At 41.9% G+C, this 14,015-nt stretch overlaps 1 protein-coding gene across 3 annotated transcripts in view; it reads left to right on the top strand.

Annotated features, from left to right (window-relative positions):
- Positions 1 to 14,015, top strand: part of ADARB1 (adenosine deaminase RNA specific B1) — a 67,778-nt gene that overhangs the window by 40,989 nt on the left and 12,774 nt on the right. For all 3 annotated transcript variants that reach the window (XM_027752012.2, XM_039381362.1, XM_027752014.2), the window contains exons 5-8: positions 5,771 to 5,885; positions 7,764 to 7,932; positions 8,433 to 8,581; positions 9,193 to 9,361. In XM_027752012.2, coding sequence (XP_027607813.1) covers positions 5,771 to 5,885; positions 7,764 to 7,932; positions 8,433 to 8,581; positions 9,193 to 9,361 — 602 coding nt within the window. The remainder of the gene's footprint in view (positions 1 to 5,770; positions 5,886 to 7,763; positions 7,933 to 8,432; positions 8,582 to 9,192; positions 9,362 to 14,015) is intronic.

The raw sequence follows: 14,015 nt of genomic DNA, 5'->3' as shown, positions 1-14,015 counted from the left end.
CAACTCTGGCTCCCTTAGTCCGTCTCCAGAGCAGAGGGGTTCCAGCTCTTGGAGCATCTCCATGGCCTCCTCTGGACTCAATCCAATAGGTACCTGTCTGTTTTTTTGTTGGGGGCCCCAGAACTGGATGCAGCAATGAGGGGGTGTCTCACAAGAGCAGAGTAGAGGGGAAGAATCCCCCCCCCTCAACAACCACCCTCACATTACCTCCCACTCCTCAATGCAAGGAGCCACAGGATATACCAAGGGCTCTAAAATGTTTCCTCCAAGTTTCATTCTTTTCCACAGAAGAAAACTGGTTATTTCAGCATTCTTAGATTAGTACCATTAAGAAGTTTAAGTGCATGGCTTGTTTGCAGACTTAGCAGTTGATGAGAACTGGAGAAGACAGCGAAATCTGGTTTCTGGGACAAAGATTATTGTTGAGCACTCAACCACAGCAAGAGCCATACTGGGCCAGGCAAAAGCTCCTTCTCACACGTCCCGTCCCCTCTGCCACATCCCTGCCATCAGGCCCAGCACTGGGAAGTGTGAGGTTTGCAGGAGATGCTGGTGCTGGCTGAGACTATCTCCACTCACAGAGCTGATCCTGCTGTTGAGCATCGCCTTGGACATCTCAAGAGATGGGACAAGGATGTCCATGGACATCTCAGGAGCAGTGGATGCTCCCTCAGAATTCCTTATTTCTTCATTTTTGATGTCTTTATCATCCTGAGAGAAGTCTCCCAGAGACCACTTGCTTTCTCTCCTTTGTTTCTTTTTCCTTAGACACTCCCTGCTCCCCAAGGAAGGCTGGGAAGGGTCTCACACCTCTGTCAAAGGTGGGATAGTGCTGTCCCTAAAAGACTCAGACCAGCACCAAATGCTTTGGAAAAAAACTGAGAAAAGAACATATTGGTAGTGGTAATTCCCCAGCCAGTCCAGGCTGCTGGCATCACGCAGGGGAGTGTTTTCCATCAGATGATGGGAGCCTACTGGTGGAGCTATCACCTCTTTAGGCCACTGATGGCCTCTGTTAGAAAGCTTATATGGAGGTTTTCCTAATACTATTTCCCAGATTTCCTCAAACTGCTTGCTTAAAAAGATAGCTGATTAGTCAGGTTGTGCAGAGAGGTGGGAATTGGAATTGTAAATATTGAGGCTTAAATACAGAGTTAAATACAGACTGTTGTGAGGGAAAGCAAGCTGAGCTACACAAGTAAGCAGTGTAGCTGCAGATGAGATAAATTTGAAAAAAACTCCACTAGAGAGAGTATTTTTAATCGTTCACCTAACTGCATTTATTCATTTTATCCTTTATATTGTTGTGGACAAACATTGAAAGAAAACGTTAAGCGGGAGAAATGGAGTGAGAACCATTACTGCAAGGGCTACTGGTACTTGAAGTGCTTTTTTAATCCTTTTAATAGTTGCTGTGGAATTGGAAGAAATGTAAAAGATGTATCAGCATAAGCAGTGAGAGACTCTACAGCCAGGCAGAATTTTCTTTAAATCAATACAGGAAAGTTTGGAGCATTATAAAACAATTACCCTGTTTTATTAGCGTAGATATGTTTCTATCTTCTCTGAATTGAGTGTGCTGGTCTTTGTTAGAGTGGAGGACCTGGCTGACCTTGATTTTACCTGCTGTGGAAAGTTCACATAAGCCCTAAACTGTGAAGGTAAGGAAAAAAAAACAACATGAGGGAGAACATTTCTGCTTGAGAAGGATCCCTGGAGATCCAAGGAGAGCACAGAAGTCTTGGGTCAGTTCCCTGGGGAGAGCTGTGTGCTCTCAGCCCAGGCAGTTCCCTTCTCCTGCTGCCTTTGATTCCACCATGCAAGTCATCACCAGCATTCAGCATGGATGGTCTCCATGACCTGCCATGGTCTTCCTCCAGCTCCAGGTGGACCTGGACTTCATCAGCTTAAGGATATCTTCAAATATGGATGGTCAGGGTGATTCTGGTACAACACTGCTGCAAGTTGTGTATTGCCAAAACCAGTCTGTGCGTGTAGAAAAGGAGTGGATTCACTGTAACTTCATCAGAGAAAAGGACAATGCACCCAAAATATCTTGGAGCTCACATGCCTTGCCGAGCCAACTGTCAGATATTTTAGGTCTTTCCTTTTTTGAATTATCCAACTTTGAATAATGATTTAATGCAGGAGCAGGGATAGAGAAACTCTGTATGAGATGTTAGGGCATTCGTGGGGAAGGTGAGACACGAGTTCAGTTTCTGTTCTGATTAATATTTATTTACATGAAAGGCATTAGAGTCAGAGTGAGATGTGAAAGATCCTTCCCCAGGCCTGGGATTTTGGAAACAGCTTCAAGTCCTTGGTTTTCAGATGGGGACAGCAAGGACATCCTTTTTTGGCCAGTAAATTTTGTTCCCAGCACTGCACTGGTCTGTTCATCGCCAGCCTTGTTCCCATCTCTTTCATGCTCTTAACTATGTCAATCCTTCTGGGACAGAAGGATAATTCTTCTAATTTATTGGGTAAGTATTCTTATAAAAGACCGAAGTGACTTCAGTGACTACATCTATAGGCATTTAACAGTGTTTATTCCTCACCACCCAGCTGTTGTCACACAATTTGAGTATCAAATTGAAATAAAAAATCTTTAATATACCTACCTGGGTTTTGGCAGTGATTTCCTCCCCCCCCTCCTCCCCTCCAGTTCCTCTGGATCGTTTGCATCTCCAGTGGTCATTTTGTCTCACTTGAGTTCTGTCTAGTCCTTTTTATCAGCCCTCCACAGTGTTTGGTTCTGTGTTCATCCAAGTGGTTTTAGGTTTCCTTGCCAGCAGCTTAGTTCCAGGCTGCAGCCCCATCCCGTTCTGCTGCACCAGCTTCCATCATCCCAGAGGGACTCACCGTGTTCTCATTTGTCTACCAATGCTACAGTTTCCACTGCTTTGCTTGTTATGTGAAAAAAAGCATCCTTTTGGAAAAAAGCAAATGTATCCACCCTGTATGCCAGCATCCTACCCAGCTGCTGTTAGGTAGCCTTTTGTCAGAGGTATTGGCAGATATTAGTTTCTTCCCAGAAACACCTGGCAGTTTCAGTTCCCAGCTTTGGGAAAGACTCCATCAGTTACCACTCATCACACTCACTTTTTTTTTTTTCCTGAGAAAAGGTGAATTATGTTGTTTATTTTCTGGGTGGCAAGCCTTTCTGGCAGATTTGAAGCCTCTCTGAAGCATGAAATCATAGAATAGTTTGGGTTGGAAGGGACCTGAAGCATATATTCTCTTTGTGGATCAGGTCCATCCCTATTTAGAACAGCTTGTTTCCCCAGGATATTCCATCACCATGTCATTCAGTGTGATTTTACCATTGCCTGGTAGTTTGTCAGCTGCCAGCCATGTTCTCTTGTCCAGCACTTCACGGTGTAAGGTAGAGCAGAAAATATATGGATTACAGAAATGAGAGCATAAAACTTGCAGCTGGGAAGCAGTATCCATAATTGTGCAGTGAGGTCATGGATAAAACAGTGGCATGGGGACTCAGTGCCTTGACCCTGCAGCGATCTGCCCACAAGGCTGCAGGGAGGTTAGTAATAATTTAAGACTTTTGTGGTTTAATTTTCCATTTCTAAAACCAGAGTGACTAAAAACCCCCCATAATTATTTGCTTTCTGTTTCGTGTATTTACCTTAAAGTTCAGCTTTCTGTATTCAGTAAGTACTAGCACAATTAAATGCAGATTTAGTGTATGGTTGTTGTGCTGTCAGAGCATGGACTTGAACCCAGTTTTGGGTCCTGCAACAAAAAGGCCTAGTCTGAAAATCAGTGCCTGACCAGACATGTTCATAGCCTCTGAGAAAAATTGTGTTCCTGAAAAATACAGTAAGTTTCTCAGTTGCAATCCATTCAAATGCATCAAGAAAATTGGTGTTTGCCATATCAAGAGTCTTCTGACTCCACAAGTTGTGCAATCGCAAAACATGGACCAAGGCTGGCGCAGATGTGACCTGACTGCTGGTCAGTGTCTCCTGGCAGACTCTGGAAAAAGCTGTCGAGCTCTGGAATCATGACACATGAGCTTTAGTTATTCCTTCCTTGGCTGCTAAACCTTTTCCAGAAGGAAGTTAACATTGAGAGCATCTCCACGTTATTTCTAGGCTGTTGGTTCTCATGAGCCTTGTTAAGGAAATGAGGGTGAATGGAGCTGGCAGTCTTCAAACATTTTTCTTTTTTTTTTTTTCTCTTCTTTTCCCCCTTCTTTTCCCTTTCTTTTCCCCTTCTCTCTTTCCCTCCTCTCTTTCCCTCCTCTCTTTCCCTTCTCTCTTCCCCTTCTTTCTCTCTTCCCCTTCTCTTTTCCCCTTCTCTTTTCCCTTTCTTCCCTAGCAGTCTGTTTTTAGAACTGATTGTATTCAAGAGTTTGTGCCTTTTTCAGCTGGGTGCCCAGTCTCTCTATACTGCTGCCCATCAGCCGTGTTGATTTGCCCTGGGCTCTCTGGAAGGGTGATGGTGGTGATGATGTTCCATTCCTGAGAGCCCAAAACAAGTGTGCAAGCAGATGACACTCATCAACAAGTGTCCTTTTGGGCTTGACATATTTGCTTACATGTGTGTTTAGCACCACGTTGGATGCTTGGGTATTCAAGACATCTGTATCACAGAATCCCAGAAGGGTTTGGGTTGGAAGGGGCCATAAAGCTCATCTCATTCCAACCCCCTGCCATGGGCAGGGACACCTTCCACTAGCCCAGGTTGCTCCAAGCCCCGTCCAACCTGGCCTTGGACACTTCCAGGGATGGGGCAGCCACAGCTTCTCTGGGCAACCTGTGCCAGGGCCTCACTCAACATCTGTATGGCACTGGCAGGTGTGACACAGGACCTGTGTCCTTGTGGTGTGTGAACCTGTGGGCCAGGTGTGTACCCCAGAACATCTCAGGTGCTGCTGGTTGTCAGCACATGGTTGCCTTGGCTTCAGTTTCTTTTCACGTGAAAATCCGACAATTTGGTCTCGACTCATCTTTTCTAGCTGTTACAGTTCACGTTGTAAAAGTTCAGCTTACAAGTTCAAGCCTCGAAAACAGCAGGTACGATGAGCTGCAGTGTTGAACTGAATTGTCATTCAACAGGATCAGGACTGGTAGTTTGAAGTTTTCCTTAATTTTCCAAGTTTATCCCCCTTACAGCCTGACTGATAAGGCTGCAAATGTGACTGTTCAAGTTTTCCTGGGGGTGAAAAAGAGAAATCCTTCCTAATTTTGAGATAGCTTACTTGGGGTTAAATTTTCTATTCCTACCTTTGTATACATCTTGTAAAAATAAGAAATAGAAAGTGTTGAACCAGTGTTGAAAGCAAAATTGTCCTTATTTATGTAACAGCTAGATAAGGAATTAGATTGTTATAAAAGGTTGGTTTGAAGGGCCTGGATTTTTTTACTTCAATCTTCTTGTCAGGTCCAATGTTAAGGATACTGAAATGATGCATTTTGAGATTTGAGCATGAGAGTATAGACTTATCTGTCTATCTAGTTGTTCTCCCAAGCCTCAAATGTTCCTCACCATCATGAGCATTAGGTACTTTGATGCTTGGCTTAGGGCTGTCTAACCCTGTTTTAGTAGATGTGGAGCACACATACCTCTGCTTCTACTTGCAGAGAGCTGCGAGTGATGCCTCAATGTCAATTTTTAAAGTGAAAAATTAAAAACTTGTTTCATTTATTATGTATAATATCTTCAAACTGTAAATTTTTATAACATTGCTCCTGTAATTTTTATTTTTAATATTTTTTTTTCTAATATGCATTTCTTTGTGATCCCACAGGTTTTAGCTGATGCTGTTGCACGCTTGGTTGTAGATAAATTCAGTGATTTGACTGAAAATTTCACATCTCCGCATGCACGTCGAAAAGTTCTTGCTGGAATTGTCATGACAACAGGTAAATTAAAAAAAAAAAAAGTAGTATTTTAACTGCTTAAATACAAGAGCTCTGTTTGCATTCTAGTAAACTACCTTTTTTCAGTCAAGCGGTATTGAAATATATTTTTACTGTTTAATCTTGAAGGTGGACTAAATATAGTAAATAAATCTCAACTAAGGATATTTACAGGAAAGTTAGACCTGCAAATACTTCTGTTTCCACAGAGTTCCAGTTTCCTGCCTGATTGAGACATCTGAGTAGCCCACGGTGTACAAAATGTAGCTTTTAAAATGAATCACAAAACCTTCTGAAAATAAATAAGTTCCCCCCCCCATCAGTCATGCAGATTGCATTCTTGGTTTGGGCCTATTATGTAAGAATTATGCTTCTTTCCAAGTTTTTAATATTTTGGACTTGGTTATTCTTGCTGTATTTTATTCTTAGTGCTTGATGTGAGTCATTTTAGTAAAAATATCTGAAGAAAGCAGCTTACGTTTTGGCAGATGGCAGTGGTGTGCACGTGTAAGCAGTGGTGTTGTGGTTCTCTGGTTGCTGACACGAGATCTGTGCTTGTCCAAATCTCCCAAAACAGTGAAGTTCTGCCCTAAACTGATCTACAACCACACTGCTGCTGGATTTTCCTTGTGCTAAGGTTGATCTTGGTCTTCAATCCATCTTAACCCTTGTTGGGACATTCATTTTGAGCCTCTCACAAGGCTGTCCCAGCCGTGTCCCCTCCTGGTCTCTTGCCCACCCCCAGCACACGGGCCCTTGGCAGGTTTGGAAAGCCTTGATGCTCCTCAAGCACTGCTCAGGAATAGCCAAACCTCCGTCTGGTACAAACACCGTTTAAGCCCCAAATACAAAGCACTTGTGAGGAACATGGTGTCGTTTTGTTCAATGTATTTTGTGGCATTTAAAAGGTTTTTATATAATTACAGCCCTGTATCTGCAATTCTCAGAAGAGCCATGTGCCAAAGAATCAAGACTTAATTAACACGTGAATACCTTTTGATTACCTGAAGAAATAGCTTTACACAGAATTAGAAAACATCTTTGCATGGATATATGTCTGGGAAACCTCTGGAATTAGATGACTCCATTGCATAGCTGTGTGTTGCAGCTCCTTGCTTCTCCTCCAGCCCTTTGGGCAGGAGGGGCCAGCTGGGCTCAGGTTCATTTTTTTAATTTGTTGGGCTTTTTTTTCCCCGAGTGTCTTGCTAGGTGGCATTTTGACCTGTCTTTTTGAGTCCTTCATGCAGCTGGGATTTTTTTGAGTGATAAAGGCAGTTCTCTGTATAGAAAACACCCACCTAATGTATTTTTTTAAGTTATGTTGTATGGGATGGTTTAATACCAAGAACTACACATTATACTGCTGGTAATCTTTACAGTGATTTAAGCATTTAAATTTCTTCATTCCCTAGTCTTACCTTCCTTGTTGTTAGTTCAATACCCTACTGTAATGTGCTGCTGCCTTAATAAACCAGTGCCTTTCAGATTTCTAAAGTCACTGTCAATGTCTGCATAGGTGGTCAGAAGGTACATGCTGAAAGTTGCTGGCTGCCTGAACCTCAGGAAAAAAACCACTTTGGGTCTCAAGCTTTAATAACTCTTCCTGAAGCAGCATTTTTTCCCTGCAGGTTTTCAATTTTTAACTTGTCTAAACTCCAACATGAAGAGCTCATGAGAACCAGAGACTGTGCTGGTACAGGGAGGATATGGCTGACTGAAGCTTTTGTTTTAAAGAAAATATTGGAAGAAAAAAAAACTTTTTTTTTTTAAATAAGCAAACAGCACCAAAAAAAAGAGCCTTCTTTGGGTTCAGCAAGAAGATCACTCAGTAAATTATTTGTGATGTTAATTGCGTCTTCTTCCTGAAATTTTGTTTGGCAGGTACAGATGTGAAAGATGCCCTTGTAATAAGTGTTTCTACAGGAACAAAATGTATCAATGGTGAATACATGAGTGATCGTGGTCTTGCATTAAATGATTGCCACGCGGAAATTGTAGCTCGACGGTGCCTGCTGAAGTTTCTGTATACACAACTTGAGCTTTACCTAAGGTAAGCTGGAGGGAAAAGGAAGATGAGCTGATACCACAGAGCTGAAAATCTGTCCATGTAAAACACGTGTCTTCATTATTTCAATGTGAAACTCTTGTCCTGTTGCATTAGGATGTTGAATTTAGAACTCGGGCCCTTTGCCCTCAAGTTTGACTTGAACAAAACATTTATTCAGTGAGGTGTCTCTCATGAAGGGGGAGGACAGGAAAAATAATTGGGAATCATTCTGTAAACTGCAGACATATAAATCAAAATAATATCAAGTGGGCTAAAAGGTGCTGGTGTTTCATTTGCTGGTAAGTGCCTGAAAGCTCTTGACATCTGGAGATGTTTCGTGTCTTGATGGTCCTTTAATTTTGTTAATTGTAATAACTGTTAGATTAATATTATAAAATTTTCAGCCATCCTGTGTTTGTTTTTAATGCCCGTTAAGACTGCACAGCTTGTGGCTATTTCCATGTTAACGTCAGTTTTGACTCTACCTTTCTTCTCTGTTTCAGCAATAAAGAAGATCAGCAAAAATCCATTTTTATCAGATCAGAGCAAGGCGGGTTTAAGCTGAAGGAGAATGTGCAGTTCCATCTCTATATCAGCACATCTCCTTGTGGTGATGCTCGGATTTTCTCCCCCCACGAAGCAGCACAAGAGGGTATGACAGCAGTCCTCCTCAACCCCAGGGAGCTTAAATTATTCGTGGAGCATGTACCAGTGGCATGGTTAAAATTTAGGTGTCTTCTTTCCTTTTAGCATAGAGGTGTGTTAGACAAAGATCTCTTCCAAAAAAATCTGAGCTGTTCTTCCTCTGTGGTAGAAGTTCAGTATAGAGTGATGAACCCTGTGGTCTTGAAGAGGCTGATGCTAACTGAGATAAGCCAGTGAGTCAGCAAGTATTCCTACAGAATTAACCATCCCTGTTTCCCTGTTTCTGTCCTTTAACAGCGGTTCTCTGCGTGCCCCTTCCACGGTCTGCCCTGTAACTTCATTTTAATGCTGTAACACACAGGGCAGAGCTGAAGAGCTGCCTGCTGCCTACTGCTCCCGTAGCAAAAGCTTGGTTTAACTGCAAGTGTGTCCTAGAAGGCAGTATTTGTGGGAGATGTCTGATGCTGTAGCTGATTTGCCAAGAGCGGTAGGAACTATGATGCAAGCGAGCAGTAACTGCAGACAAATACCTCAAATCGATTCTTCTTACTGTCATTCTGTCTGTAAAACCCTTGGAGAATGTTCCTCAGCTGACTCTAAGTGATTTTTGTCCTTCAGATCAAGGGGACAGGCACCCAAACCGCAAAGCCAGAGGACAGCTGCGGACAAAAATAGAATCTGGGGAAGGGACCATCCCTGTGCGCTCCAGTACCACTATCCAGACGTGGGATGGTGTGTTGCAAGGAGAAAGGCTGCTGACCATGTCCTGCAGTGACAAGATAGCGAGGTGAGACACTCAGCAATTGGTTTCTTTGCTGTTCATTTTACTGCTGAAGATGCGTATGCGACAAGGGGGAATGGCCTTAAGCTGAAGCAGGGCAGGGTTAGATGGGATACTGGGAAGAAATCCTTCCCTGTGAGGGTGGGGAGGCCCTGGCACAGGTTGCCCAGAGAAGCTGTGGCTGCCCCATCCCTGGAAGTGTCCAAGGCCAGGTTGGATGGGGCTTGGAGCAACCTGGGCTAGTGGAAGGTGTCCCTGCCCATGGCAGGGAGTGGAACAAGATGAGCTTTAAGGTCCCTTCCAACCCAAACCATTCTGAGATTCTAACAAGAAAGAGGGGTTTTATGGTACTTACAATGAATGTGCAGGGTATTGATGGGCTTATCTCATTAGACATAGCATGAGAGTGAATGTAATTCCTATGATGAATCTCCTGATTCTTCACCTGCAATTGGTGTTAGACCCTCTGCTGGCTTCATAGGCAAGGTGAAACCATTCTGTATTATTTCAGCCACATAAAGTCATGACAGCTTTGTTTTTTATTTATATCACTGGGGAATAGCAGAGAAATGTTTTAGATTTTTTTTTCCTGAAGTAGTATAGCATTATCAAAACAGTACAATAAATTTATTGCATTACTTGGATAGCTTCCTCCTATGATATACACCCTTGCCCCATCATTGAAAATATTCAGAGTCAGGTTGGATGAGACTTGGAGCAACTTGGTCTAGTGGAAGGTGTCTCTGCCCATGGCAGGGGGTTGGAATGAGATGGTCTTGAAGGTCCCTTCCAGCCCAAACCATTCTGTGATATCAGATACCTACATTTTCATGCATAGATTATAGTTTTATTATTTTGTACAGTGAAAAGTGTCCCTTTTAAAAAAAATATTGACGCACTTTTAGTTTTTAACTTTAAAATTATTTTAATTTTACTTTAAATAGTTTTATGTATTGTGATTAAATATTTTGTTTCCAGAACCAGTACTTTAATTTATATTTCATCCAATTCCTTCTTTGTTGTCCTTTTTGACAAAGATTAAGAGATTTTTTGTTGTTGTTTTCAAATTCGTAAATGGACAAAAGAAAATTTAGCAGTAGTATTCTTTAACAAGTATGGGAGAGTTGCAGCATAATTTTTTAAATGAGTCTGTGTGTTTGCAGCCTCTGTGCTCTTGCAAAGTGGATGAAAAATGCCAGATTTTTCAGCTAATGACATTTTAGTTATTTTTCAATTTTATATGTATTATATATACTGTAATTAAAATAGCTCTGCTTTTTTCTCAAGTCAGAGCCTGATTCAAAATTTATTAAGGGTATTAAGTTGGAAATATTCTTGTGAACTGCCTATGCCAAATCAAAAATAGAGGAGGAAAGTTATGTAATGGCTTTGTTCCTTTAGTCTTGTCTCAAGTAATCAGCATCTCTGCTGAAGGAAAACATTTTCTTTTAGTTTAAATCTCCCTAACGTAAATGGATAGGGCCTTTCAGAAGCTATGACAGGCAGATGTGAAAAGGTAATTCTACAAAATTGACATTTCAGCTTCTTTTATAATATTTTCAATAAAATTCACCAAATAAACTCCCCAGTTTCATGCCTGGGACTTCTCCCAGCCATCTGACATGGGATTCACGCCACATTCTTTTATCACATTGTCATTGCAAATATATATAAAAAAATGAAAATGCAGCCAGTTGTTGAGCTAGAACACATTTGACTCTTTTGTTGATTTTGTGTGATACAGAACAGAATCCATCTCTCGCTTCCGTAGCTAGCTGTCACCTCTCCTTGGGGCTAATGGGAATAATTTTGTTTGTGCCAGTGAAGGAAGCAAATAGAACCCCTTGACACAGAACAAAGACTGTATGACGGGTAAGGAGGCCCAAATTTTCATATTCTTTTTTTTCTTTTTTTTTTTTCTTTTTTTTTTTTTGACATTTCCCTGACGTGTTTTGTCCATTTACATTTGAAAGAATGCCTTGCTCTGTAGTGTCCAGCAATGAGTCCTCCAGTATACCTCAGACCTGCTGATTTCCACTGAGCTTTCCCAAAGATTCTCAGTCACAGCCTGGAAAAGATGTGGATAAATTTGGGGTGCAGGATTGCACTTGTATCAAACCCCTTGTATCTGAACTGCCTCATCTGTGTGGATTATCTGTATAATCCAAGTTGCTGCCTCTGAGTGCTTTACTGCAGTGTGCTGCCCAGCACATTCCTGGATCCAGTAGGAACATCCAGGAAAAGCTGTAAGAAACATGGAAGGGCCACGAGTGCAATCCCATTTGGGTTGGAAGCATTAGAACAGGATTATCCTGGTGTGTTAGTGCTTGGTGGCTCTCCAGTGCGGTGTTAGGGTGGTTTCTGTGACCAGAGTAACTTTAATGTACATGCATTTGTTTTAAATGTATCCTGACCTTGTTCCATGGTACTGATGTTGGGTTTTGTCATTCTCCTTTTGATGTGTTTTTCTGCCCACATTTTTGGTTTCAAATAATGACTTCTCATGAAACATCCCAGTCATGTCTAACATCCTGCTGAGAAAAGTGGAGTTTTTTTCACCCAGTTTCTCTGGTAGGAAGGCTCTAGGAATTGAGAAGAACTTTTTAGGTTGAATTGTTGAAAGGGAAGTCATTGGTGCTCTTCTGCTTTAAAGAAGAGAAAATATTTTTCTGATGATCTTTAGGTCTGTCCACTGGCCTTGTTTCGTGCTTATTCAGGGTGGGAAATCCAAATGGAAGCTTGTAACTCAGTCTTCTTCTGTTTTTCCCCAAAAGAGAGAGCAGTTCTGCTCACCAGTTCTTAATCCAAGTGACACTGGCAATGTGAATTGGCCACTTTGATCTGTGGTGGCAGTGTGGCACTTAAATAAAATACCTGAGGGAAAGTGGTAAGAAACAACTACCTACCCAAGATGTAGCATCGTGTAACCTCTCAAACCAGGCTCACAGATGTGGAGCAAATCCAGGCAGTGCCAGAAAAACTGGGATGAGTCAGAGTTGTGTGGTTGCCTGCCTAGGTACAGCTACAAGGGGAAGCATTTTTTCTTGTCTGTAGTTGCAAATGTAACAATATGTTTGTGAGAAGGGCTACTGTCCAAGACCATGGACTTCTTGCACTTACTGATTCATAGTGTGGGCTGTGACCCAGTTGTAAAGATCTTGCTGCCTGTTTACAGAGTGGCTTATGAAGAGCACGGAATGCTCACGGAGATTCAATTAATCTCTTAAGGAAAAAAAGGGAAATAGTGTTTAAAGTGATGCCTCATGCATGTCAGGAGGCAAAGTGCTTTCTGGGGTAGTCCAGCACCTCACACAGTGATACCTTCTCTCCCTTGCCACCAGTTGCAAGTAACAGCTTGTGATAAACAAAGTGCCTACTGAATAATTTTCATTTCTTTGTAGTAGTCGTTTATAAAGAGCAGCTCTTTGAACTGTAAACACTTGTCAGGTTTTGTTTGGTTAGTTGCAGGAGGCTCTTGTTTTCCTGAAATAAATTTGGACACCAGTTCCATGTGGACACCATTGTGGGTCACCTAGTGACTCACCTCCTCCATGCTGCTGTCTGCATAAAAATTAGTGAGAGTGATACCAAGACATTTGATATTAACATCAAGATTTGTGACTTACTGCTGTTAGCCCCCCCCCATTTTTGCATTTTTTCTAAAATAGTGTGAATAACAGAATTTCTGTGCCTTTTGAGTTTAGAAAGTTCAGAGGAGAGTTTTTACCAGAAGCATATATTTTCAGCCTGTTTTACTTTTGGCAAGAGGTGAACCAGCACACTGTGAAAGTGTTGCTGCAGGGTTAAATTTTACTTACCTTTTCAGGTATCAAGAGTTGTGAAATCACCTGCATGTCATGAAGAAATCAATAGACCTTTTAGGAATCCACTGTAGATACCTCTGAGCCACATGGTGGTCCAGAGCAAAAATGTGACAACATAGCAAGAAAGGGAGGACTGCTCTTAATTTGGTGTTGGTCTCTGGTTTCTCTACTCTCTTTTTTTCAGTGTAGCATGATCTAGAACAGCATAAAGATTGAGGAAGTGCATCCATCCTCCAGATTGTTATCAGCAGGATCTTTAGTAGTGAATATAGAATAAGAAAACCAGTGGGTGTGATAAATTTGTAAAATTCAGATTTCCCAGTGAGGTGCTCATCTGTAAGACCTCAGGTGAGCACACTACATAGAGAGCATCCTCTGTGTAAATTCTCAGAAGTTGAACACGACTCACGTGCATAAATCTGCAAAAGCCAAGGCTGGGGTTGAACCTGTAAAGGTGGTGGGATGTAGTTGTTTCAAAGAGCATTTCCCTGGACATCCCTCGAGCCTAAGATTACTTTGAGGATGAGGCAGAGGGCATGGCAAAACCTTGGTAATGGGAAAATCTGGGTTTTTTTGGTCTCCCTATAGCTAAGCATGCATGGGCAACTGGGAACTGCAGAGCAAAGGGGAGGTGCAGGGCACCCTAAGCCGTGCTCCCATGGAGGTGACTTAGCAGCGTTTCTGAACTGAAGTAGATCTTAGTTTGCACCTGTAACTTTTCAGATGGCTAAATTTTTCATGCTAAATGAAAATGTTCAATGAAAATTAGGGGGTTTTATTTAAGAAAAAGACTTTTTAAAAAAGTGCTGGTATAACTTGGTTGGGAATCTCTTTAA

This window comes from Pipra filicauda, unplaced genomic scaffold (genome assembly GCF_003945595.2).
Source record: "Pipra filicauda isolate LSUMZ 115617 unplaced genomic scaffold, ASM394559v2 scaffold21_size4447388_pilon, whole genome shotgun sequence".
In the NCBI taxonomy this organism is placed as follows: Eukaryota; Metazoa; Chordata; class Aves; order Passeriformes; family Pipridae; genus Pipra; species Pipra filicauda.
This window is presented reverse-complemented; position numbering and strand designations above follow the sequence as displayed.